The following is a 24,258-nucleotide window of genomic DNA, read 5'->3' on the forward strand; positions in this document are numbered from 1 at the left end:
TGTACACTGGTGCATTTGATACAAACATCCTTCCTCCAGAATGTTTAATTTTAGCGGCAAGAAAACTGATTTGCAATGCTAGTTGTTCCCCCCTCTGATGTGTGGATGTAGCTTTAGAAAGGGAAAGAAAATAAAATCAGAAAAGTACGAACAGCACACAAAGAGCACAATCCAACTTGATAATAATAATAATTATAGTCTGATCATATGAGCATAAGTGATACAACCCTGATCTTGCAGAAATGTTAAAGTTTTGCAGCCATCTGTACACAAGATGGAAATGTTTCAAAATGTTATTATATGCAGTAACCAGTAAAACTAATCCCATCTGGAGGATGAGTCTGGAGTGAAAGATTGCTTGCTACTACACTGCTGAGAAAGAATTTAAATCTTTCTGAGGCATCCATATTACTCCGAAACCTCCCTAGATCTCTTACGATCATTTTTCTTTTCTTTTAAGTAATTATTTTTTTCTGAAAAGTGCAATATGTGATTTTTGTCATTTCCCAAAGACATAATACATAGAGTATGCAACCACTGGTATGTATGGACAGACACACAGTAGTCCAACTATATACATACAAAATCCTTTGTGTGAATACAGTACTTGTTGAAAACATGGCTGGCATGATAATAATTGCACTAAGAATGGTTACTGTATTAGAAATAGCAAGGATTGTTTTCATGTTTATTATAGCTGTTCTACTTTACAAGGCTTTTTACACTGGTTTTGAAGTGTGTTTTTCTTTTTCATTTGTTGTTGATTATTTCTCTTTCTTTTTCACTTGATGAATTGCACTTGTAATTGATCAATGTATTGGTACTGTATAGAAGGTATAGTAATGGTCAAAAATGAATCCAGCTTGCTGACTTCATATTTGCACTTTTCCCAGATTCGTTAATAAAAGGACTGTTAAAAAAAATTATAATTCAATGCTGCTATATTTTCACACTGCACTTTTTCTGTCTGTAATTACAATCAGCAAAGTGTGTTGTGTTTAAAAATCTGAACCATGTAATCATTATACATGAAAAACCCTGATATGTCAATACCTACATGAGAGAAACTAATTTTGGGCTCGAAATGTTTTGTTAATTCTTGAAATAAAGCTCTGGCACAGTATCTTGTGAATATGTGTTATTTTTACAGCAGTCACAAATGCTCAATGCAGTTTAGTGTAATGTGTGTCAAAAGGTTCAGAGGCGAAGTAGACATGCTCAAGTGATTGGGGATTGAGACCAAAGTTAATCAGAATCTTTAGTGGGAGAATCCAGGAGTGAGACTTTGCAAGTGACAGTGAGATGTCTGGGTTAAGTAAACCAGGTGTTGGACTTCTGATCGGCAGGTTGTGAGTTCAAATCTCAGGTCCATCAAGCTGTCATCGTTGGACCCCAGAGCAAGGCCCTTAACACTCAATTGCTGTATGTATAACATAAGTTTAAAAGCAAGTCGGTGTGGATGAGGGTGTCTGCCAAATGCTAGAAATGTAAAGGGATTAGTGTGATTATTGAACTGTAAACAGGAATATTACATATTATATTGCATATAATATCGCATGTTAGTAACGCATGAATAAAGCTCAGTGTTTCTGAAAATGTCAAATTTCGTGATTTTCAGACACTGTCATGGAGAAGACAGATGTTTCTGTCAGATATGAGCAAAATAGTCAGATTTGCCTGTAGGGTGTACATAACCTTAGCAGTTTCTATAATAAACTTTGGAGCTGATTGACTTCTTGCAGACTTCCAACCTGAAAACTAAAAATTAAGCTTTCCTCAAGATTGTAGAAAGTGGCTAAAAGAAAGAAATATGATGTGAAATACGTGTTGTAACTTCTTTTATCCAATGTAAAAAAAAAAAAAAAAAAAGTTCATTTTATGGGTAACATTCTGCTGCCCATGGTGCGATCAATTGTTCTCCAATCATTCAGGGTATTCTTAAATTTGTCTTATTTACAAGATTTCCAGTTAAAGGACACTCATTGCTGTATTAACGCTAAAACAAGTGCTATGAATTGCCTTACACATTTAATTGAACTCTGAAAGCAAAAATAATGGTAACCCTGACATCAAATGAATTTGCAAGCCACTTAACATTCTGTTGACATTACACATGAGGTGAAAGCCATTTCTGGGCCCAAAATCGAATAGCAATGGAACCGACGAATCCTTTCACAATCACTTCGACCTTTAGTGAGGCACAATCACGACTTCTTGAGGATTAAAAGAGGATTGAATTCTTACAACTTCAACATCCTCTTACAACCATGGAAAAGAGGTTTATGAGGTTGAGTGAGGTAGAAGTTAGCAGTAAGCTAGCTACCTACTGTAGTTGATATTAATCTATAATGCTTGAGCAAAGTCTGTAATTACAATAAAATTTGACAATAACCGAATTGTCAGTGAGTGAACAAGTCTGAATATATTGGATACACGATCACACTGGAGATCAAAACTGAAATGTTTGAAGAGGTTAAGCATCCCTGAAGCACGCAACACACCCAACTGACTGCTTTCCAAACAAGGGGATGAGACAACAAATAATACACTTGCCCTTCATGAACAGGCATATAGTGGAACTGAAAACATTTACTTTAAATATTGAACAGAAATGTATTAGTGTCTGTGTTTTCCTGTGACCTTGAAAAATAATGCAATGAACACAGAGTACCTAAAAATGTGTTAGACCAAACACCAAAACAAACAAGCTACAGAACCCACAGCAAATCAATTCTTTTCTCAAACAGTGTTGTCTTTCATTTTTTTAAACGGCCTACATCTCTGGCTAGCCGTTTCCAGACCTAACAAACTTTACTTGAGCTTACATAATAATGGCACGACCCTAAACATGCCACTGTGGATTCTCCCAAGGAGGAAAGGACAAGGCCATGTGGACAAAAGTACATTAAATAAGAGTAAATGTAATGATTCATACTTTCAAAAGATGTATACACATGTACAATGAAGTGGAAAAAAAAAGCAACAATACATGAAGACAACACAATCCTTAATTTTTCACTCACAGGACAAATAATCAAATTACTCAATCTTACGATGGCAGTTTATTATAAAAAAAAAAAAAAAGAAGTGAAGTTAAAAAAAAATCCTGAATCACATTTTATTTAGTAAAGGCATTGCATGTACTGTACTTAACATAAAACAGAGGCATTTAGGTAAATGAATAAGTAATTTAATACTAAACTCTAAAATTGCAATGCAGTTGTGAAGAAGACCAACCCGAAATAAACAAAAAACACAGTACAAGTACATGAAATTTCAAAACAGCATTGGAAAATAGCCAATTCTCCTCTGGTTCCATTTCAGAGAAAGTAGCTCTCATCCCCAGTTCGTTTATTTTCTCTCATGTTGTGACTGCACTCACAGAGACAGCCTTGTGAGCTGTGCGCCCATCAGTTGTAGATGAAGTTAAACCTGTTTAGGAGAAAGAAGGAACAGTTGTAGGTATTAACCATGTCTTGTCAGCAGCTTTTCTACCCAGCAGTGTGCTATAACACAGTAAGGTTCTGAGGGAGATTACAGAACTGTCTGCTAACAAGTGTGTAAATAAACTTCTCTTGAGTTTGCGGTCATGACTACTGATGGTGCTGAGAAGTCAACTAATGACATACGTATTGAGTAACTATGTACTTTATTACATAAATTAAATTGGCTAATTGATTTCCTTTGGCTTATTACACACTAAAAGGCAAGTAATGCTATTTCTTGCCTACCTCATAGGGCTCCTATTGACATGGGAGTTTGGAGTAATACATTTATTGAATATTATATGTATTAAATTTATTGGAGTTTATAAGAGACTTGGAATGGTAAATGTAAAGTTCATATTAGTAAATGTATGATGAGCTTTTTTTCCTTCAAGAAACTGTTTGGTAATTTGAGGAACCTGCTTGTTTCGTCACAATTCTGAGTGTACAATGAGATTGTTCAATTCAGTTCAGTTTTATTTACTTTTAACAATGAACATTGTGTCTAAGCAGCTTAACAGAAGTGTAAAAATTTAGAATAAAATGACAAAGTTTATAATTAGATATAAATTTATCCCTAATGAGCAAGCCAGAGGCAACTGTGGCAAGGATTAACCTTCTGAGAGAATATAATTAAGAAACCTTGAGAGGAACCAGACTCAAAAGGGAACCTGTCTTCATCTGGGTGGCATAATACATTATTTTCCCTTGAAATGACCATGAAATGATGGGTTAATATTTTTGAAGATCTTAAATAGGCCAACAACAAAGTGTCAACTCAAAACATGTTAGAAAACATTTCTTACTTTTTACAGATAATTTTAATGGTAATGACTACACATTGCTCTTCTTCTGGGTAAACAGGTCTGAATTATTCTGTTCTGTTTCTCCACAGTGAAGAAGCAAAAACCCAACTGTGCCATTGGACACTTCAGAGATCCACATTCTTGTTGAACATGGAGAGCAAATTAAATGTTGTTTTAGAGAAAACTGGTTTAAGCACAAAATTAGCATCAGCTTACATTAAAAAAGAGACAATAATATATTTTTCTGTGGCTGAATCTCAGATGATGTATCAGGTGTCTGGTGAATGTACTATAATCCTTATTATGCTGTATATATGTAGTGAGCATATCTAATAAATATGAGTGGAGCACAAAACTAAATTCTCATTTATTAGCTATAAAATGGTGTTAAACAAAGTAAACACACTAGGTGCAGTTATTAGTAACTACAGAGTAAGAAAAAAAAATCATCCAATAATACATGATTGTTGTAAGTTATTATGAATGACTAATTAGAACAGATTATTTGCCAGTTATTTCTATTTGAGATCAACTTAATAAAATAATAACAAACAGTAAAACTATTGACACCGACATCCACAGTCTACAACACGGCCATTTGAACATTTATGGGTTCTCACCTGCTGAGTAACTGAGGGAGGCTGGATATAATGGGCCCGTATCCAGGAGCATTGTCGTAAAGCTCGAACAAGGGGGCTGCCACCAACTTGTAGTTTTTTGGTACGGCAAACAATGCTGGAATACAACCAAGGCTTAAGCACAACGGTCACGTCTACATATGCATGAAAGTATAGAGAACTATAACATTGTTGTTAGGTCTTACCTTTCTCTTGTAACTGCACTAAGAATAGCTTCTTATGTTCTTTGGGCTTAGTGATGTGTGCTGGAATGTAGGGGTACTGAAGACATCCAGTATAGATGTTAAAAAAATGACTGTCTTAATTTGAGTGTTTATTTTTTATCAAACAAATAATATATTTTCTATGCATTCCAGTATGGTACATACAAAGGACATGACAAACAGATCACCAACCTGTGGTGGTTCAAAATTCGGCCTCCACCAGTTTCCAATGCAGTCATCAATCACCCAGTCCTGCTTCACACCGTCCTGACGCCCCAAGATCTAGCCAAAGAACAAGTCCTCTTCAGTGGAGCTTTAAAGCTAAATGGAACATTTCCTATGCAATGTTGTTGCACCAATTGTTCCTTGTTTTTGCTATGCTGGGATGAATACAGGTGAACACCACATCTCTCTAAAGTTGTCACACTCTGCTGACTATTTGTGAGTTTGATGTCATACCTGTGATAGCTCTTTAAAATGCATTAATAAAAAAAACTAAATTTACATTTACATCTTTCTTATATAAAAGGATAAAATATATAAAGACCATTACAAGTTCAGGTTGAAATGAAGAGAAAAAAAAAAAAAAAAAACGATACCTCTGTCATCAGCCGCTTCAAGCCCTCCACCTCATCCTCTCCTGGGTTTAATTCTCCACCAGGCCTGAAAGCACATCATTTCACAAGTATATTAACTTATAAATGTAGAGATATGTGGAATATATACCTTGTCTTTACCTTGTAAAATATTGAAATACAATGCTAGAAATTATGATTGAAACACATGCAAAAGAGAAATATATTTCAGGTCAGTTAAACTTGTATCATTCAGAACTGTAGAAAAACGATTTTGTCCAAATTTGACAATGTGAATGGGTTTCACAGATGGCCACAGATATCTAAGGTGTCTGTATGGCTTGTGAATGTGATATTTAGCTACAAGTTCAAGTCACACCACTGTATGTCATTTTTCGACTCCTTATCTATTCAATGACCCTGACCATGATTAATCCCTTACATGAATGAACAAATGAATGAATCTTGTGCCATGAAAGCTCACCATCATATACTAAACATCTTTAAGTAACATTGTTTTAATGGCCAGAAACCATATAGTGCAATCCAAACAGTACCTTGCACTTCCAAACATTTTAGAAACAAATCCCTTAAATTCTTACACTATATGACTATCATTATGTGGAGACATTTTAGACAATGAATGTGCATCCAACTTTGTGTCGAGTCAAGTCAAGAAGTCATTTCAATCATATATAGCTGTTGCAGTACACAGTGAAATGAGACGTTTCCCCGGGACCAGGGTGCTACATAAAACAAACACAGAGCTAAGGATTAAGTAAGTTAGTCCTAGCCACTTAAAGTGCAACTGTGCAACCTGGTGTAAACAGTGCAGGACAAGACAACAAGACAGTGCAGGACAAAAGACAGTGCAGACGAAACGTTACAAGACAATACAAAAAAATACAAACAGAAACAACGCCCACCACCAGTGTAAATACTGTAAGTTCAGACAATATTGCGTGCAGTAATACTAGAATGAACACAGTTTCTTAGCAGCAGGTCCCTGAGATAATGTATAGGATTGTGCATAAACAGCAAACGACTGAAATATTGTACAGTATGTGCAAAAAGACTGAAACGATTAGACAGTTTAAACAGTTTAAAAAAGTTCTGCCGTGATGTTCAGGTTTACTCAGTAAATGGTATTTATAGGCCAGGATTTTTATTCCAGGTCGCAGACTTACAGTTTGAAGAATGTGGTTCCGAGCTGCAGCAGCAGGACATGAGGCAGTCTGTGTTCGTGTACAATCAGCACTCCCTCCACCGTGCGCCTCATCCCGATCTTTTCAAACTCCTCTCTCATGCGCTGAAACCTGGCGGCCACCGAACTGTCCTTTTCATACAGAGGCTCTTTCGTGCCAAACGTGTAATTGGTCAGAGGATATCTAGAGCAAAACACCGAAACGTTTCAAATCACCACAGATTCTCGCCTAGTTAGCCGTCATGCTAACAGCATAGCATCATTGCTGCCTTCACAATGTTAGTTAAAAGTCAATAAACATTTCTTCTCTACATGAAGGAACACTTACACGTAAGTTTTATTCATTTGAATAAAAGCAGGATTTGTATTTCAGCACAATAACTCACAGGTTGATGGTCCTCTCCAGGGTGAGCGGTTTAGCCGGTGGGCTAATGTATTTGTTTCCGAATTGATTAACTCCGCGCGGCCAGCCGGTAGACGAGCGATTCGGAGGAACAACTGACATGCTTTTCGTAGATGATGAACGTATATGCACTTTAGAAAACCTACGTTGTTGTGCACTGAATGTTTTATTGCTATTAAAATGAACAAAGCTATTCGAGGCAAAATGAAAACACCGCTCTTTGCCGTAAAACCACTTCCGGCGTGTGTATGTATGTCAGTTCCTGTGTGTCAGATTGCGACACCGTGCAATGTTTTACGTTAACACAAGAACATAGATTAACAAATGCTAGTCAGAAAGACAAAAAAAGTGTTGTTTTTCCCTGAGATAAAACGCCTAATATTAAATAGAATATATATGTGCATATCGATTATTAGATAATCTGTATATTAAAGATGAAAAAGTCTACTACAACTTGTATTCTGCAAGGTAGTTGCCTAGTAGCTAGTGAATTAGCAGGGTAGCAAAAGAAGAGCCTCTTTGGGCCAGAAGTCAGACATGAAAATGGCGTCGCCATTCAGTCGGACTTCTAGTGTGCCAACTAAGAATTTTCCAAAATTAATAATACAAAACACAGTCCAGAATTTAGATGTAAGAATGGCTGACATTTAAAAAAATAATAGAACAACGAGTCACTTGTCACAATTGAAAACAGATTTTTAACACATACTGTTTATGTTATAAGGCAGGGTCATTCTAAAATGTCTTTGTGTCTGTCCACAACTACTGGGTTATTACTTAGCAATTATCTTCGGTTGGGGTTTCAAGCCATCACAGTTAGTCCCATGCACAAAAACCCTTCACTGCATTATGACTGATCCTGTGCTCTGACCCCAACGTCCTAACAAACTGGGACATGTGAAGCAAAATATTTTAATATACTGTATTTGTGACAACGGCTTCATCTATTTAAATGATGTCTTACAAAATAAATTATCTTTGGACATGGTACCATAAACTATCTATTTCATATTAGGAAATATGCACTCTGACCCCAACTTCCAAAGCTGGGATATGAGAAGAAATAATTTATCTGTGCTGTAATTATATCGATTTTAGTCAAGCATCTATCATGGTTATTTCGATTATATATAGCTGACGCAGTACAGGGTGAAATGAGACGACGTTCGTCCAGGACCATGGTGCTACAGAAAACAACATAAAATAACAGCAGTTGGAAGCAGCATTAAAGTGATTGATTGTGCAAAAAACAGCATATAAACAGTGTTTATATTAGCAGACATCCCAAGTGTCGCGGATGTTAAGGGAGTCTCCCACATAATGATAGCGGCTCCCTGATGCCCGCAAATTAGTTAAAATCTCCCGATATCTAGAGCGAGCGAACAAGAGCGCGCATGCGCGACAGAGACTGTTCCAAACTTTGTGGCGCGCGCGCGCACGGCAGAGAGGGAGGGGGAGCGAGAGACCTTGCGTGTGTGTGCTAGTGTGCGTGTGTGCCTTATTAAGCTCATGTAAGACAGAGAGCATCCTGATTGGCCTGTTTCGAAAAGTCAACCAATCAATTGTCGGTGTGGGCGGGCTTTTACCTCTTCTCCCTAACCGAATTAATCAGTGTACCTAGAAACAGGAGCGCCGTCATGGCCCATGGCATGGCAGAGGGAGAGAGCCCCAAAAAACAGTATAAGCAGGGGCGTAGATTACGCGGGGGACATGTCTCCCGCACTTTTTATAAAAAGTGAATTCGCCCCCCTCACTTTTTTAGTGGAGAGTTGTGTTCACCACTTGTTGAGGTTTTAATGGAGCAATGTATATCAATGCAGAGTGATTTAAAATGCAAAGAGACAAGAAAGTTTAAGATAGTCTATACATGACGTTCACGGCAATCAGTCACTTACTTGTCACGTCATCATCACGCGCCCCCAGTACTGTAGCTCGAGTCGCACCCGCGGTCCAGCATTCGGTTACGATGAGCTCAAAGCGGCAAAAACGCTTCACTCCTTTTTTTTTATTAAAAATGTCAAGCAGTGTAAGTTGGCATATGGCATCCGAATTGTGTTGCACAATGTTTAGTAACTCTGCTTGTTGCTCTTGTTGAATAATTAGCAAGTTTTAATTTAAAGGATTATAAGGAAAAATAGCTGCTTTGACAAACGTTATATAAACTCTTTTATAACGTCTTTTGTTTTAACAAGTGTGTTATCAAAACCCTTCAAATAAGAATAAAGATAATGTTGAACTGAGATTTTACAGCATTCACAGTGACACAATTGACTATAAATAGGGAAATGATTGCTCAGCTGTTCATAGATGGGAAGGAACGTCGCAGAGACACTTTTGGCAGTTTTAAGTAGCTTTATATATTGAAATGAATGTTAGCTTTAACACTGTGTAAAATACTATTTTTAAACAAACTAGCCAGGAAGCTTAAAAGAAGTGACACTAAATGTTTATTTCATCTAATTGTATAATTGATATCAGTTCTTGACATGTTTGTCAGTTGAGTTCAATATAAATTTTCTTTCAATAGTTTGTTTTGAATTACTTAGTTTATTCCTGAAATATGGACTGTAGAAGAGAACAAAATGAAGTATTATTTGAATGTGCAAGTATCCATTACTGTGTGCCATGTACTGTGCATACACAAAATGCAATTTGAAATATGTAAACAATATACAATATACATTATACCATTATAAGGACATCTTTGTACTTTATACTGTATTCAAAAGGGTACACATTACTACCTTAGAGTACCAATGTGTACCTTAATGTACAACTATTCATTTTTGGGGTTAAGTAAGGTACAAAGATGTCCTTTTAAAGGTACTGTCCGAGTGGCAAGCTGTTCTATTTCTTTCTTTTAAGACACATTTTACACCATCATGGCCCATGGCAGACGGAGAGAGCCCCAAAAAACCACAGTATAAGACACATTTTACACCATCATGGCCCATGGCAGAGGAAGAGAGCCCCAAAAAACCAAAGTATAAGACACATTTCATGCCAGACTACACAAAAGTGTCCCCCTGTCTTAGGGGCCTCAGTGCTTAGTGTGGTGATGTTGAAGATGCTGTTCCCAATCCGGACTGACTTTTTCCCAGTCAGGATGTCCAGGGTCCAGTTGCAGAGGTAGGTGTTCAGGCCCAACAGGCTCAGTTTCTCTAAGGGACGTGTTCAGGCCCAGCAGGCTTAGCTTTATAATTAAACGCTGAAGGATGATTGTGCTGAAGTCTATGAACAGCATTCATAAGTGACCAAAAATAACATTTGTTTCAAGAATGCAGAGAAACATAATCAGTGGTAGAAAATAGTCATTACAGTCACAGAGGAAAGTTATGTTACTTCACTAAAACCGAGGAAATTGCTGCAAACAGCACAAGTGAAATATCCTCTAAATGACGAGAATGCTGAACTCATGTCTTAACTGTTTCAGACAGGAAATGTGTCACATTGAATCAGGAGAGTCTGGTGGTTTTTAAAATAGGGTTATTAAAGCCCAAACCTGTGTATGTACATGTACATTTACAGCATTTGGCAGACCCCACTACAAAAGTGCTTTTAAGTCTCTTATCATTTAATACATTAACTCTGGTTCACTAGGTTACAGACTTAAGATAACATGATCATAATTCACTGTTCGGAGCTTTTTTTTTTTTTTTTTTTTTTTAAATACACTCATACAACAAATAGGGAAGAAAGTGCTAGTTGAAGTGATTCAAATAGCCAATGACCCCCAGGGGAAGTACAGTCCACCACTTTGGTGCCAGGTGTATGTTCTATTTTCATATGTTGGTCTGGCCAGCTGTATAATGCTCTGATTATGAAAACAGGTTTCCAAAATTACCCAGCTAGCTAAATTATACTGAAGAAGGCAGTGATAGCTAGATAACGAAACCTCTAAATAAAAAAAAATGTAAATTATTAAACATAATGTTATATGTTTAATTTATTTACAGTATTTACCAATTATAGTAATACAATAATATAGTTTGCTGATTGACTACTGCATTTTGGACTGAGTCTCAGTCTGTGTGTTTTACTGGTGCATGTAAGTTTAAGTTTGAGATGTCTGTCATTTATCATTGTTTCATTGATTGACAGTTGGATGTGAGGTTAATTCCACTGGAGGTCTTCATAATCATCAAACTCAGTTATGTGAAATTCAACATGATGCATTAAAAGCCTGTTGTGTAAGGAAATAGTGTGAATCTTTTCTCCCATTAAAACAGAGGGTACATGAAGCCATAGGAGCCCATAAACAGTGAGCTTTACTGCAGTTCAGATGAGCTTCTCACAGACTGCATTGTCCAACAAAACAGTGTATGAACAGTGTAATATTGCAGCAATCATTTGCTATTAATTCATTTGGGGTTTTTTTAAATATAGAGTTTTACCAATTGTGATGAATAGTATAGATACAATAGTATTCTCTGATTCCTATAGAAACAAATCTCAGTTCCATTTTAACGATGCCAATTAGAGATCTGAAGAGTTTACACGCCAATGCCTATAGTCAAAGCAATCAGACACAAACACAGACCTTTGTAAATAACAGATTACCTTATTTTTTAAGTTAATAACATTGAACGTATTGGCCATTTTGTTTAACTATTCATACATTCAGTGGTTTTGTTTTTTTCTTTTTCTTATTTTACTTAGAATAAGCCTAGTCTAAGCCTGGTCTAATATATTCACTATACACTGTGCTTTATTTTACTGTTGTCTTCATGAAATTATTTATTTTTCTTTTAGCACACACAAGTGAAGATTTTTGCCAAGATGTCAGTGTCCATGTTATCCTGGGTAAAGGTTGTTTTATGGTAGTTTCGGTTTTTCTATGATTATAAACAAGTCAGACTTGTGCGTTACATAAAAATGAAACACTCCAGAGTGATTGAACACTCCCATAGTTGGAGTTCCCCGAAGGTTTGCTACAGAAAGTTACGAGAACAAGAGTTAACTGTAACTGAGGGCAGGTTTAACATTTAAGTAGAATAAAATCTCTATGTTCAGAACACCAATTATGTATTATAGTGATATTTAAATCATTAGGGGACAATACATTTTTAATTCAATTATAATTTTTTCAAAAGCATTTGGTAATTCATTATAACCACTGAACAAATCTGAAATAAGAGATATATAACAATAATAGATTAATAATAGATTCGAATAGTTGTGCAGTACTAGATAGATAGATAGATAGATAGATAGATAGATAGATAGATAGATAGATAGATAGATAGATAGATAGATAGATAGATAGATAGATAGATAGATAGACACTGTTGGTTGACAGCGCTTCATTATCATAAGTACATAAATAATACATATATAAACAAGGATACAAGCAGACAGAAAGATAACTTACATAAAAAAATAAACCCAAAAAGATAGATAGATAGATAGATAGATAGATAGATAGATAGATAGATAGATAGATAGATAGATAGATAGATAGATAGATAGATAGATAGATAGATAGATAGATAGATAGATAGATAGATAGATGGTGGTGTGTTAGAAGTCTCCAAGTTTGTTTTTAATAAGTGGACTAATAAATAATACCGTGTATTGTTCATGTTTTTGAGCTTAAAATTTAACATGTAAATCATAAGTGAGTTAGATCACATTTATTTTAAGAGAGAGGTGTGTTCTAGTTCATCCTGCTTCCTGGCCCTAACCTACTTTTCTAACATGTATAAGGAAGTGATGGTTTAAATCAGTTTTACACCAGCAGTGTAGCTGTACAAGGGGAGCAACTGTGCTTTGTAAACTTCATTGTGAAACAACAGATTTTTAATCTTGGCTGTGCATTTGCTTGACCATGGAGCATCTCAATTTTACCATCAATCAGACATCTGATTTTGTCAACAACAGTACTGTGGGCAGCAAGCAGGTAGGCGCTGCGGTATTTCTAAGTTTGTGCTGCATGGTCGGATTGCCCACCAACATTGCAGTTATCATCAACATTGCTCTTAAATGGAACAAACACATGAGTTTCACTGTGAAGCTAATGATAAACCTGGCTATATGTGATTCTTTGGTTCTTAGTTTAGCTCCATTTGGAGTTTCTGGTCTGCTGAATGGATGGACCTTTGGCCTTTGGTCATGTAAAATTCTGACCTATCTAATCTACTGTGCTATGCATGGTAGTGTGTTGACTGTGACCATGATGGCTGCTCATCACTACCACACAATTATGTCAAAAGTTCCTGATCTCGGTGCATTGGAAAGACTGAAGAAGGCTCGTAGAAACTTACTGTTAATTGGGCTCTGGATATTAGCCACAGTTTTTGCCTTGCCTATACTTATAACTCAAAGTGTTGAGTTCAAGAGGGGATCTTTAAGGTGCCAGAGGACCATAACATCACCCTCTGGAAAGATTACAGTTCTGGTACTCGAGGTCCTGTCTGGATATGTCCTCCCTTTCACCATTATAGCTGCATCTTACTGCTGGATCTGCAAGACACAGCTACAAGGAGGTAAACATGCTAAAGAACGTAAGAAGAGAATGAGAAGGCTTGTGATCAGTATTGTCGCAGCCTTCTTTATTTTCTGGACTCCTGTACATATCATCAACCTGGTTGACATTGTTACTACTGTGACTAAGACATCGTCTCCAGCTGTCTACAATCAACTGAAACTGATTCGTAGAGCAACAGGAGATTTGAGCAAAGCTGTCTCTATACTTAACTGCTGTGTGAACCCCTTTCTGTATGCATTTGCATCAGGGATCTTCAAGAAAAAGAGGCTCCACGTAGAAAAGAAAAACAGCACAGAAATTACTGTAACAAACTGAGTACATGCAAATGTTTTTCACAATAAACTTGAAAAATTGTTGGAAGATATTGTGCTGTTCATGTAACCAATAAGTGCTGTTACATCTTGTTAGGATGTAATGCAGAGACTTTACAGTTACCTAATTTTTTTTATCTTTAAATCTGTCATCCTGTTATCTGTCATGTTACTAAGACTGGATTTTCACCAAATGTAAAATTATTATCAGTGTAGAATTTCTTTATTCTTATTAAACTGTTGTATTTTATTGCTTTGTGAAGCACTTTGAAATCTGATTACTTTTATTTTTGTCTGTTATATGTAGTGGATTGTGTTACTTTTAGAAGGAGACTTTTGTGTTAAAGTTTAGGTTTGCGTTCATATAACAGTGTTTATATAATTATATTTATATGTAGGTTTTCTTATCATTTACATATTTATAGTTTGTTTATTATTCTGTATTTTTTGCTTTGTGAAGTCTTCATTTTAATCTCTTTAAAAATGTTTACTTTCTTAAAACCGATTGATTTTCATTCAGTCTGAAAGTGGATAGAAGTTGTTTTAGAACATTGGCTTTGTAGAAATAGAAATTTGACTATTCCTGAAACAGATTTTTGTGGTCCATTTTACAGTATTCTGTCCCACCTGCCATTTGGTTATTCTATTTACTAAGTGATGAAATGAAGTCTTTTTTAATTAAGGATTGTGGTTAGGATTTTAGAATAGACAACAAATGGATCCTATTTTTTTTAATACTGAATATAGCTTAACAAATGGTTTAACCCATCTGCACCATAAAACTCTTTTGTGAAGATATTAACTTAACCAATTATTTTATAATATAGTATTAAAAAAGGAATGATACATGTAAATCGGTAACAGCAGTGTTGATGTGTGGGAACTAATATAATAATTAATAAACATTGTTATTGTCAAACTTTATGTCCTTTTGTAATATTTTTGATGCTCACTTTCTATGGCCTGACTACAGTACATGAAGTTTCCATCATTTTCTAAATACGTTGTCTTTTATATTAAAAAACAATTATTTTTAAATATTTTCTTTTTTTACTCCTTTTCAAGAATTGTTTATCCAGAATGCATCTCAACATCATATACTGTACGTGAAATAAAAAAAAAAGCTGCCTGTCTGGAAAGATGACTAACACACTAACTTGCAGTCAGCTAAGCCTAACAACCTCAGTAATAAGAGTTGTGGTTTAAACTACATTTATGCCCTTATCCAGAGCAACGTACAAAAGTGTCTACTGCCTGTAGCAGCAAGAGTGAAGAACTGCCTAAGCAGCTTGCTCTTTATTAACTGTGTGTAGTCTTTAATATGACTACTAGGAGCTGTTGGCAGTGGAAACAGAGGTGATGAGGAGTTGATGGGCAGGTTTGGTGTTAAGGAAAGGAACTTAGAAGGACAGATGGTGGTGGACTTTGCTATGCGAATGGAAATGGCTGTAGTTAACACTTATTTCCAGAAAAGTGAGGCACATAGAGTTCCATATAAAAGTGGAGGTAGGAGTACACAGGTAGACAACTTTCTCTGTAGACGAGACAATCTGAAAGAGATTAGAGATTGCAAGGTGGTGGTAGGAGAGAGTGTAAACAGACAGCATTGGATAATGATGTGTAAGATGTCTGTTATGGTTAGGAAGAAGAGGGGGGAAAGATAGAAAAGGAGACCAAGTGGTGGAAGTAATAAAAGAAAGAATTGTTTGAGGAGTTTAGACAGAAGAGGAGACAGTCTTTGGGTGGTCAAGATGAGCTTCTAAATGACTAGGAAACTATAGTGGAGTTGATCAGGGAGACATGTAGGAGGGAGCTGGGTGTGTCATCTTAAAGGTGAAAAGAAGATAAGGAAACATGGTGGCAGAACGAAGAAGTACAGGATAGCATTCAGAAAAAGAGGCTAGCTAAAAAGAAGTGGAACGTAAAAAGGACTGAAGAAAATAGGAAAGGATTACGAGCACAGAGTGAAGAGGCCACACAGAAAGCATACGATGAGTTGTATGCCAGGTTAGACACGAGGGAAGGCAAGAAGGACTTGTACATATTACTGAGACGGAGAGAAAGAGATGGGAATGATTTAGACCTGGATAAGGATGATTACAATTAGAAAGGAAAAGGTACAACAGGTGAGGAGAGTATGCAGAGAAGGTGGAATGAATATTTTGAGGAGCTGGTGAATGAGGAAAATGAGAGGGAAAGACAGGAGGAAGAGGTGAATATTGTAGAGCAATATTGTTACTACTGTGACTACGACATCGTCTCCAGCTGTCTACAATCAACTGAAACTGATTCGTAAAACAGGAGATTCGAGCAAAACTGTCCCTATACTTAACTGCTGTGTGAACCCCTTTCTGTATGCATTTGCATCAGGGATCTTCAAGAAAAAGAGGCTTCACAAAGAAAAGAAAAACAGCACAGAAATTACAGTAACAAACTGAGTACATGCAAATGTTTTTCACAATAAACTTGAATTACTGTTGGAAGATATTGTGCTGTTCATGTAACCAATAAGTGCTGTTACATCTTGTTAGGATTTAATGTAAAGACTTTACAGTTACCTAATTTTTTAAAAATCTTTAAATCTGTCATCCTGTTATCTGTCATGTCACTGAATTTTCACCAAATGTAAAATTATAATCAGTGTAGAATTTATTCTTATTAAACTGTTGTATTTTATTGCTTTGTGAAACACTTTAAAACCTGGTTACTTTTATTTTTTTGCCTGATATATGTAGTGGATTGTGTTACTTTTAGAAGGAGACTCAATTTTGTGTTAATGCTTAGGTTTGCGTTCATATAAAGGTGTTTGTTTAATATTTATGTGTATGTTTTCTTATCATTTACTTCAACAAATTTCACTTGTGTTATTCTGTATTTTTTGCTTTGTGGTCATTTTCAGTTCTTTAGAAATGTTTACTTCCTTAAAACAGACTGATTTTGATCAGTCTGAAAGTGGAAATAAGGTTAGTTTGTTTCGTTTGTTTGGAACATTGGCTTTGTAGAAATAAAAACTTCACTATTCCTGAAATACCCAGAACAGATTTGTGTGGTTCGGATAAGCGGTAGAAAATGAGTGAGAGTGAGTGAGATTTGTGTGGTCCTTCCTTTCAGTATTCTGTCCCACCTGCCATTTGGTTATTCTATTTAGTAAGTGATGAAATAAAGTCATTTCATGTTTTCATGTAAGAAATAACTTTAAGGACTTTTGACTATAGTACTGACTAAATGTTACGTGATGCTTGGAAGCTAACAAAAGTATTTGTATATGAATTTTGTGTAATTAAATTTCAGAGTGGTTAAACATCTTTGTATGATTTCTATACAAAGAGAAAGGTTGTGGAGGGTAGTAAATTATGAAAGTAAGATGAATCACAATGACTTCAGTGCAACTAAAACTTTAATGTTTTTTCTCAAATAGCCGGTAGCCATGATAGACCCTGTTTTCTGGAATAACTCTAGCTGAAGTAGCTGCATTACTGCAAGGAGCAGTAACAATAATAGATGTTGTGCAGTACCAGACAGACAGACAAACAAACAGATAGACAGACAGACAGATAGACAGACAGACAGATAGATAGCATTTTAGCTCTTAGATAGCTTTTTACTATTTTGTTAGGAATTAAGATAACAAATGGATTCTTTTTTTTAATACTGAAAATTACTTAAAAAAGGTTTAACCCATCTGCACCATAAAACTGTAAAAGAAGATTTTAACTTAACCAATTATTTTACAATATATTATTTAAAAAATTAACTATACATGTAAATCAGTAACAGCAGTGTTGTGCATTGGTGTGTGGGAACTAATGTTATAATTAATGATAAACATAGTTATTGTCAAACGTTTTTATGTCTGTTTATGATATTTTTGATGCTCATCATCTATGGCCTGACTACCTGAAGTTTCCACCATTTTCTAATTACATAATTACATGAATTATTAACTTTGATTTGTTTTATATTGCCAAATAAATTAGTTTTACCCTGAATTGTTCAACCCGGATGCAGAAAGCCTAACAACCTCAGCAGTAAGAGTCGTGGTTTAATCTACTGCCAGTAGCAGCAAGAGTGAAGAATTGCCCAAGCATCTTGCTCTTTATTAACTTAACTAGGAGTTAAGCCGAGCTCTAAACTGTATGCTAGGTAGTAGTTCATAAAGCATAGTGACCTTAACTGTACATACAATATTCAAAGAGACCATCTTAACAAGTAGGCTGTTCAATGCAATGCCCTCTAGCTGCAGATATTCCTTTACCCTCCCTGCTCCAGGGGCACTGTATCATGGCTGACCCTGTGCTCTGACCCCAACCACCGAAGTTGGAATATGTGAAGAAAGAATTTCACTGTGCTGTAATGTATATGTGAATAGGCTTCTATTCTATTCTAAAGTAAGCAACATGGTTAAACTTTATATCTAGTAACTTTGAAACTGAGACCATTTTGTTGATGTAACAATATTTCCATTCTTTTGTGTACAAGTTGTATTCGACAGAGATAAGCCTGGCTTGATCAATTTTATTAATGAAAATATATTAAACATATATTTTCCAGTTATGCAATTTACAGTATGTTTATAACATCACAAAGATATTCCAAATCCTTAAACACAGATTCGGGAATGAAATAACATTACAACAAATACAATAAGTCAATATTTATTTTCACTGTGCTCCATTTTTTCAGACTGGATAAGGATTCTGACTATATGCACAACATGTAGTACTTAAAGGTAAAACACGTTCACCAACTTTATTCTGCTCGCATATTCTGATATTCAAAATACAACCAATAGGGTGTTAAAAAGCCAAGAAAATATTTGAGGCAGATGGGATTCTTCTCAAAATTGCCCTCCAGTGACAAACATCTTGCAAAATGTGATTGAAAATACAACATAGCTGTTGCCATATTACAGTATAGTGAAAAGCCTTACTCTTAGCTCATCTTTAGGGGTTCATTAAAATGTACTGTTTTAATATACTAGGTGTGTTTATCTATAAGGTGGCTAAAAATATGTATACAGCTATTAAAGGAAAAAGAGCCTACTCATAGGAACAGACCTGCCATCATGAATTATAGACATTAAAGGTCAGGAATGTGCCAAAAGGAAAAATCTTTTTCAGTTATTAAACAGAACCCCTTGGCTAATATGACCCTGTCCAGCAGGGTGTAGAACTGCAACAGAGAACGCCTTTGGCATGCTGCTAGATACGAAGCCTTATCTAGAACATAGTAAAAAATCTGGAACAGTGCACAGCAAGTCACAAAAACCTGTTCAAAATACAATGACCAGAGTGGGAGAAAGGAGAGCAAGCATACTGAAAAGAATAACAAGTATGTTGGGAATAAAACTACTTAACAGATAAAAAGATCTACTCTTTTCCCACATGATTTGTAAGCACTGATTTCCAATTCTACCCTCTCGTTTGTAGATATCTGAGTCTGTTTCATTATAATATTTTAGCAGATAAAGTGAATTGAACGACCGTTCACTCATTTATGCAGTCCGCAGTCTGCCAGTCAGCTCACCATAATCCTTTGCTCCCACCCTGAATCAGCACTGTTGATTAAAAATACAAAGCGCTGCACATCTGCCGCCATCACTTCCCTCATGCTAACATACACATTTATTAAAAATCCTCATCACTGATGAAAAATGCCATTAAGTACTTCTACATACACATTTAAAATTCTAGACACCCTTAATATCTCATCAATAATAATAAGAAAGATAACAATAATTATAATCAGGACAATAATTACATTATAACAATAATAGTGAATAATAACTAAAAACTACTATTCAGGTTTTTTTTTCTCCACTGTTGTTCAGAAAAAAAGATACAGTTCATCATTTCTTGTTGCCCCTCTACTGCCCCATATTCTTACAGAAACTTATATTTACATAAATTAATTTACAACTCATAGCACTTTTCACTGACAGTGTTTATAGTCTTCTTTTGGGGAATCCGAAGCACGAAGCATGGACATGGATCAAGTCGCAGTGGGACTCCATGCATGTGTGATCTCAGTGTTTCTGTACACTCCCATGTTTGTTTTCACATGGAAAGTAGGTGATTGAGAGCCATGCGGAATTGCTGGGTACAGCCAGAAAGCTCACGAACCCTCTCGGTCATGTCCCGTGCTGCCCCTGGAGATGGGTACTGTAGGGCAGCAGTCTTGGTGCTAACTACAATGTCTTTCAGCTTTTCACAGAGCGCATTGCTGTGCTGTGCCACCCTACTCCGCACCTCGGGGGACTTGGCCTGACGTGAGACTGTATCTCCGATGAACACCAGCTTATGGGCACTGAGGATGACGAACTTGCTGTGGGCGACAAAGATCTTGGGTGGCTGATTGTTATTGATGGATGAGTAGAAAGCATCAATGGCATTGGTCAGCGTAGTGATGTTGGCCTCACACTGCTCGGAGTAGAACAGCAGCAGCTGCCGGTCACCTGCACACAGCTTGCTGCGTGACGGCGGTGGGTAGTGTGGGGGCGGGGTCCAGCCAGAAATGTCATTGTTGATCGGCCGGCTGACTTCCTGCTCCAGCCTCTCAAACTGCTTGAGCTACAAGGATGGATGCAAAGGAGAGAAAAGGGATTATTTCCACAATCATTCCTGTTTTCAATATAATACCACTATCAAATCTCTGCATATTGGTGCCATATAACAATGCCTGCATAAGTGGCAAACAATAATTTTTTAACTCCATTTTCAGTCAGCCATGTAGAAATTATTTATGCAGGCCTACATTAAATCAAGTCCAATATAACAAATAAAATATTTTTCATTTTTTAATTAAAAGAATATTTTTAAAATATTTACATACTGTTTTTACTGTTGAAGAACTTTGTATGAACGATCAGCAATAATAATATTAATAACGATAAATAATAATGGTGGGGAAATATATTTAATAGAACATCTGTACATTTCAGTGATTATGCATGGCTGTTTGACCATAAATGGAACAAATGTACTGTACATTTCCCCTTAATTAGTGTTTACCAGCAAATGACTATATATCATATTTAACATGTGATATGTTACCGAGCCAGCATTTTTGCCCAGCCTTGAAACCAGAACCCAGTATGATGAATCAGTACTAATCCCATCAACACGGGTGTTACTTGCAATGCACCTTTTTCATTACATGCTCTATAACTCTGATTATATGGCATGGTGTATCGATGCATTTAGATCAGCACTCTGAGGACACTCTCATATATCACATTTCACTTCAGGTCATTATGTTCACATGCACTTTGCAAAGGTTTATCTGCTTCCTCAGCATTATAGCACCACTTGCTAGTTAATGGAGCTTCAATGAGTTCAACTTTAAAATGCATAATTTAAAATACAAATCTGTTCGGTGACATTCTACAGACTGCTATATTATCAAAAAGTCATTTAGTTAGTGACTGACCTGCTGCTGCTCCAGCTGGGTCTTATTGTGTCTGTTGATGCTGCCTTTCTCCAGCAGCTGTCGCTGGTTTTTCTCAAACTCCTCCTTACCCTAAATGACAACAAATCCATTAGGGTTGCATTTCATCATAGACATAAAAGTGCTAAAATACATCTTGTATGGTAATTGGATTTTTTTTGTTCTGTCCTGAGATGCCCATTTAAACAGATTCTGCACTGATTCTGGTGTATATGTCATTTCTTATATAGCCACAGGGAGGTGGTATGGGTTAAGCAGAAAAGTCTCTTTCATCTGCAATATCTGCAATCCCTTTGTTTGCCACCATAGTAGTTGACAATTATCAAAAATTAGCTGTTTGGCTGAGAAATGTCTAGAAATAGTGTCTGCAAAAAAAAAAAAAAAAAAAACCTATCTGTAAAGTCCATGCAGCTGGAATAAGAGAAGATGGGCTATGTTGAGAAAACAGGCTAGAACATGGTCAGGAGTGATTGATGATGACACGTTAAGCACTACAATAGGGGATTAGGAGTGCAACCCACATGAAGGAGGACATGGAGGCCATTTCTCACTCTGATGGCAGTGCAGCCATGTGAGAAGCCACCTGCACCCTGAATTCACACCTTAACTTGAAGACAGGTACAATTACAGCCTCAGGAGGGTATGACCAGAAAACCCCACAGCACTAGTATTTTCCCCATATGTAGCACATCACTCTTTATTGAGTAATAATTTAGGTGTTACTGATACATTTTTAAATAAATTTATGTGGTCATGCAGGTAGTAGTTGTAGTAGTTTTTCTATGTCAGTTAAACGAGTTATACAGAAAACACTGTATAGCTGTAGCAGCAATAAGGCATTAAGTAACAAGGTCCTTGTGTTGCCATATGATTCTTATTTATATACTACTGATGGTAAATATCTGAGGTCTAATTTGATTTGGCTCTTGTACCTGTAAATGTACATAGTCATAGTCCTCCATCCAGCCCTCCTCTGTGGTTTCATAGGGCCGCTCAGGAGGCTCCTCTTCAGCTGTGAACTTCGGCGGTGAGGGCAGGGGACGTGATTGGATGTTAGTCCGGTCAGGTGTGCCTGTCTGATAGCCTGAGACATTAGAGTTGCTGCTGCTCAGCTGGCCCAACACTTCTGAGGTCTGCTGCTGCTGTCTGTTTGTCCGTCTGAAGAGCAATGTCGCATTGCCATGCAGGAAGGATGCGAGTTGCTTGGTGTCATCAGGCACAGCGCGAGCACACATGACCAGCTGGTCCAGGTCGTCCCCACCACTGTTGGCAGCTGGTGCTGGGAGAGCAGCAGGAGCCCAGCCCAGGGCATCCAGTGCCTGACTGTGCTTTACCAGACCTTGGAAGGCCTCGTCCATCTTCTGCACCTGCTTGCTGAGCTTGGCCTGCAGCGTGCGGTCAGTGGCTTGAGCAGCGTTGGCCACAGCACCACGAGAGAACTCCAGTAGCTCTCTGACTGATGCTCGTAAGCAGTCAGATGCAGTTCGAATGGAGGGCAAATTAGCATCCATCTGGGCAGGGCTCCTCCAATCACCACTGACAAAGGACATGAGCATCGAAGCTGAGGTATCTACAGCCTGCTGCAGGCGTGACAGCCTCTCCATGGCCTGCTCAAGGTCTAGGGAAAGCAAGCGGATTGGCACTGTGCTGTCCCGCACTGGCACTGTGTCCAGAGATGAAGTGGACAAATTACTGCGTGTGCTGCCTGTGCTGGAAGCAGATAGGCGCTTAAAGCTCACTGTCAGTTCTTCTGTGGAAGCACCTGCTGCATCACGTACCACCTGTGGTGGTACATCATAGATGTAGTCCCCTGATTCCTCAGCAACTGGTGGGCGCTCACGTGGAAAGTCATAGACGTCACCCCGGTGCAGGCTGCTAGGGATGTCATAGATCTCCTGTGCCTCAGCCTTTGGTTTGCCAGCTAGCTGGGGGGGTGGCACATCATAAACATCTTCGGGTATTGGTGGTTCAGGATTGGCTGCGTTTGGGCTTGGACACTTTATTTTGGCAAAATGAGGTGGGATGTCATAGGTCTCCTCCTTAATGAATGCGTCTGGAACGTCCTTGCTTACAGACGGGGGAAAGTCATACACCTGGAAAGGAGTACATATTGCTCATTACAAATAAATCTGGTGTAATATAAACTGCCTGGCAAACTAAATCAGACTTTACACACAGAATCAAACAGTTATTTCATCTTATAATAGTGCATTATGGTGCCCATAAAACTAGTGGGTACCAGAACCATGACCTGCTGGGTCACAGCCAAGGTTTTCCACTCGTTATGCAGGATTTGTGAAGGCGCAGCATTCCTATTATATGCAATAACCTACAACATTGAGCATCATATTTCACCTTGTTCTAACACTCCACACATCTCTAAAGTAATATATATTCCTCCTTTTAGAGATCTCTAACACTCAATGATGCTAGCTGTCCTGCATTAGTTTTACCTATCTGAACCACGTCTCTGTGTGTGTATATGTATGCATGTCTCACCATTTGCTGGGAGAGCAGCTGGTTCTTGTCCACACTTGGGGGGGTGTCATAGATTCCCTGCATATCTCTGCTGGTTGGTCCTTTCATTACCATGGGAGGAGTGTCATATACCTGAAAAAAAAAACAGTCATTGAAACACTGAGTATCACTGAGTAACAGCACCAAATACACTGAAAATATTCTGTCAGTATTAAGGGCATC

The 24,258-nt window shown here is 37.2% G+C and overlaps 3 protein-coding genes across 12 annotated transcripts in view; 1 reads left to right on the plus strand and 2 right to left on the minus strand.

Moving 5' to 3' along the window:
* Window positions 1-3,043: 3,043 nt before the first annotated feature.
* nudt21 (nudix hydrolase 21) lies at window positions 3,044-7,571 on the minus strand. Of its 2 annotated transcripts, none has more exons than XM_027161231.2 (7): window positions 7,298-7,571; window positions 6,895-7,095; window positions 5,732-5,795; window positions 5,325-5,414; window positions 5,115-5,190; window positions 4,912-5,026; window positions 3,044-3,432 (listed from the first exon to the last, which is right to left on the minus strand). In XM_027161231.2, the coding sequence occupies exons 1-7, from the start codon at window positions 7,414-7,416 to the stop codon at window positions 3,411-3,413; spliced, it is 687 nt and encodes a 228-aa protein (XP_027017032.1). In that variant the 5' UTR covers window positions 7,417-7,571; the 3' UTR covers window positions 3,044-3,410. The 2 variants fall into 2 exon arrangements, with proteins under 2 accessions (XP_027017032.1, XP_027017033.1); XM_027161232.2 differs by having other exon boundaries at window positions 7,240-7,381.
* Window positions 7,572-13,025: 5,454 nt separating this feature from the next.
* Window positions 13,026-15,036, plus strand: LOC113652312 (leukotriene B4 receptor 1-like). The gene has a single exon (XM_027161268.2). It carries the CDS (start codon window positions 13,142-13,144, stop codon window positions 14,114-14,116), a length of 975 nt encoding a protein of 324 aa, XP_027017069.1. The 5' UTR covers window positions 13,026-13,141; the 3' UTR covers window positions 14,117-15,036.
* A 3,576-nt stretch (window positions 15,037-18,612) lies between these two features.
* bcar1 (BCAR1 scaffold protein, Cas family member) overlaps window positions 18,613-24,258 on the minus strand; it is a 69,838-nt gene continuing 64,192 nt past the window's right edge. For all 9 annotated transcript variants that reach the window (XM_027161700.2, XM_047822323.1, XM_047822324.1 and 6 more), the window contains 4 exons: window positions 24,058-24,168; window positions 22,491-23,651; window positions 21,541-21,630; window positions 18,613-20,681 (listed from right to left, as the gene is read on the minus strand). In XM_027161700.2, the coding sequence (XP_027017501.1) occupies window positions 20,169-20,681; window positions 21,541-21,630; window positions 22,491-23,651; window positions 24,058-24,168 (1,875 nt within the window). In that variant the 3' untranslated portion in view covers window positions 18,613-20,168. The remainder of the gene's footprint in view (window positions 20,682-21,540; window positions 21,631-22,490; window positions 23,652-24,057; window positions 24,169-24,258) is intronic.

The sequence above is a fragment of the Tachysurus fulvidraco genome, chromosome 13 (genome assembly GCF_022655615.1).
Source record: "Tachysurus fulvidraco isolate hzauxx_2018 chromosome 13, HZAU_PFXX_2.0, whole genome shotgun sequence".
In the NCBI taxonomy this organism is placed as follows: Eukaryota; Metazoa; Chordata; class Actinopteri; order Siluriformes; family Bagridae; genus Tachysurus; species Tachysurus fulvidraco.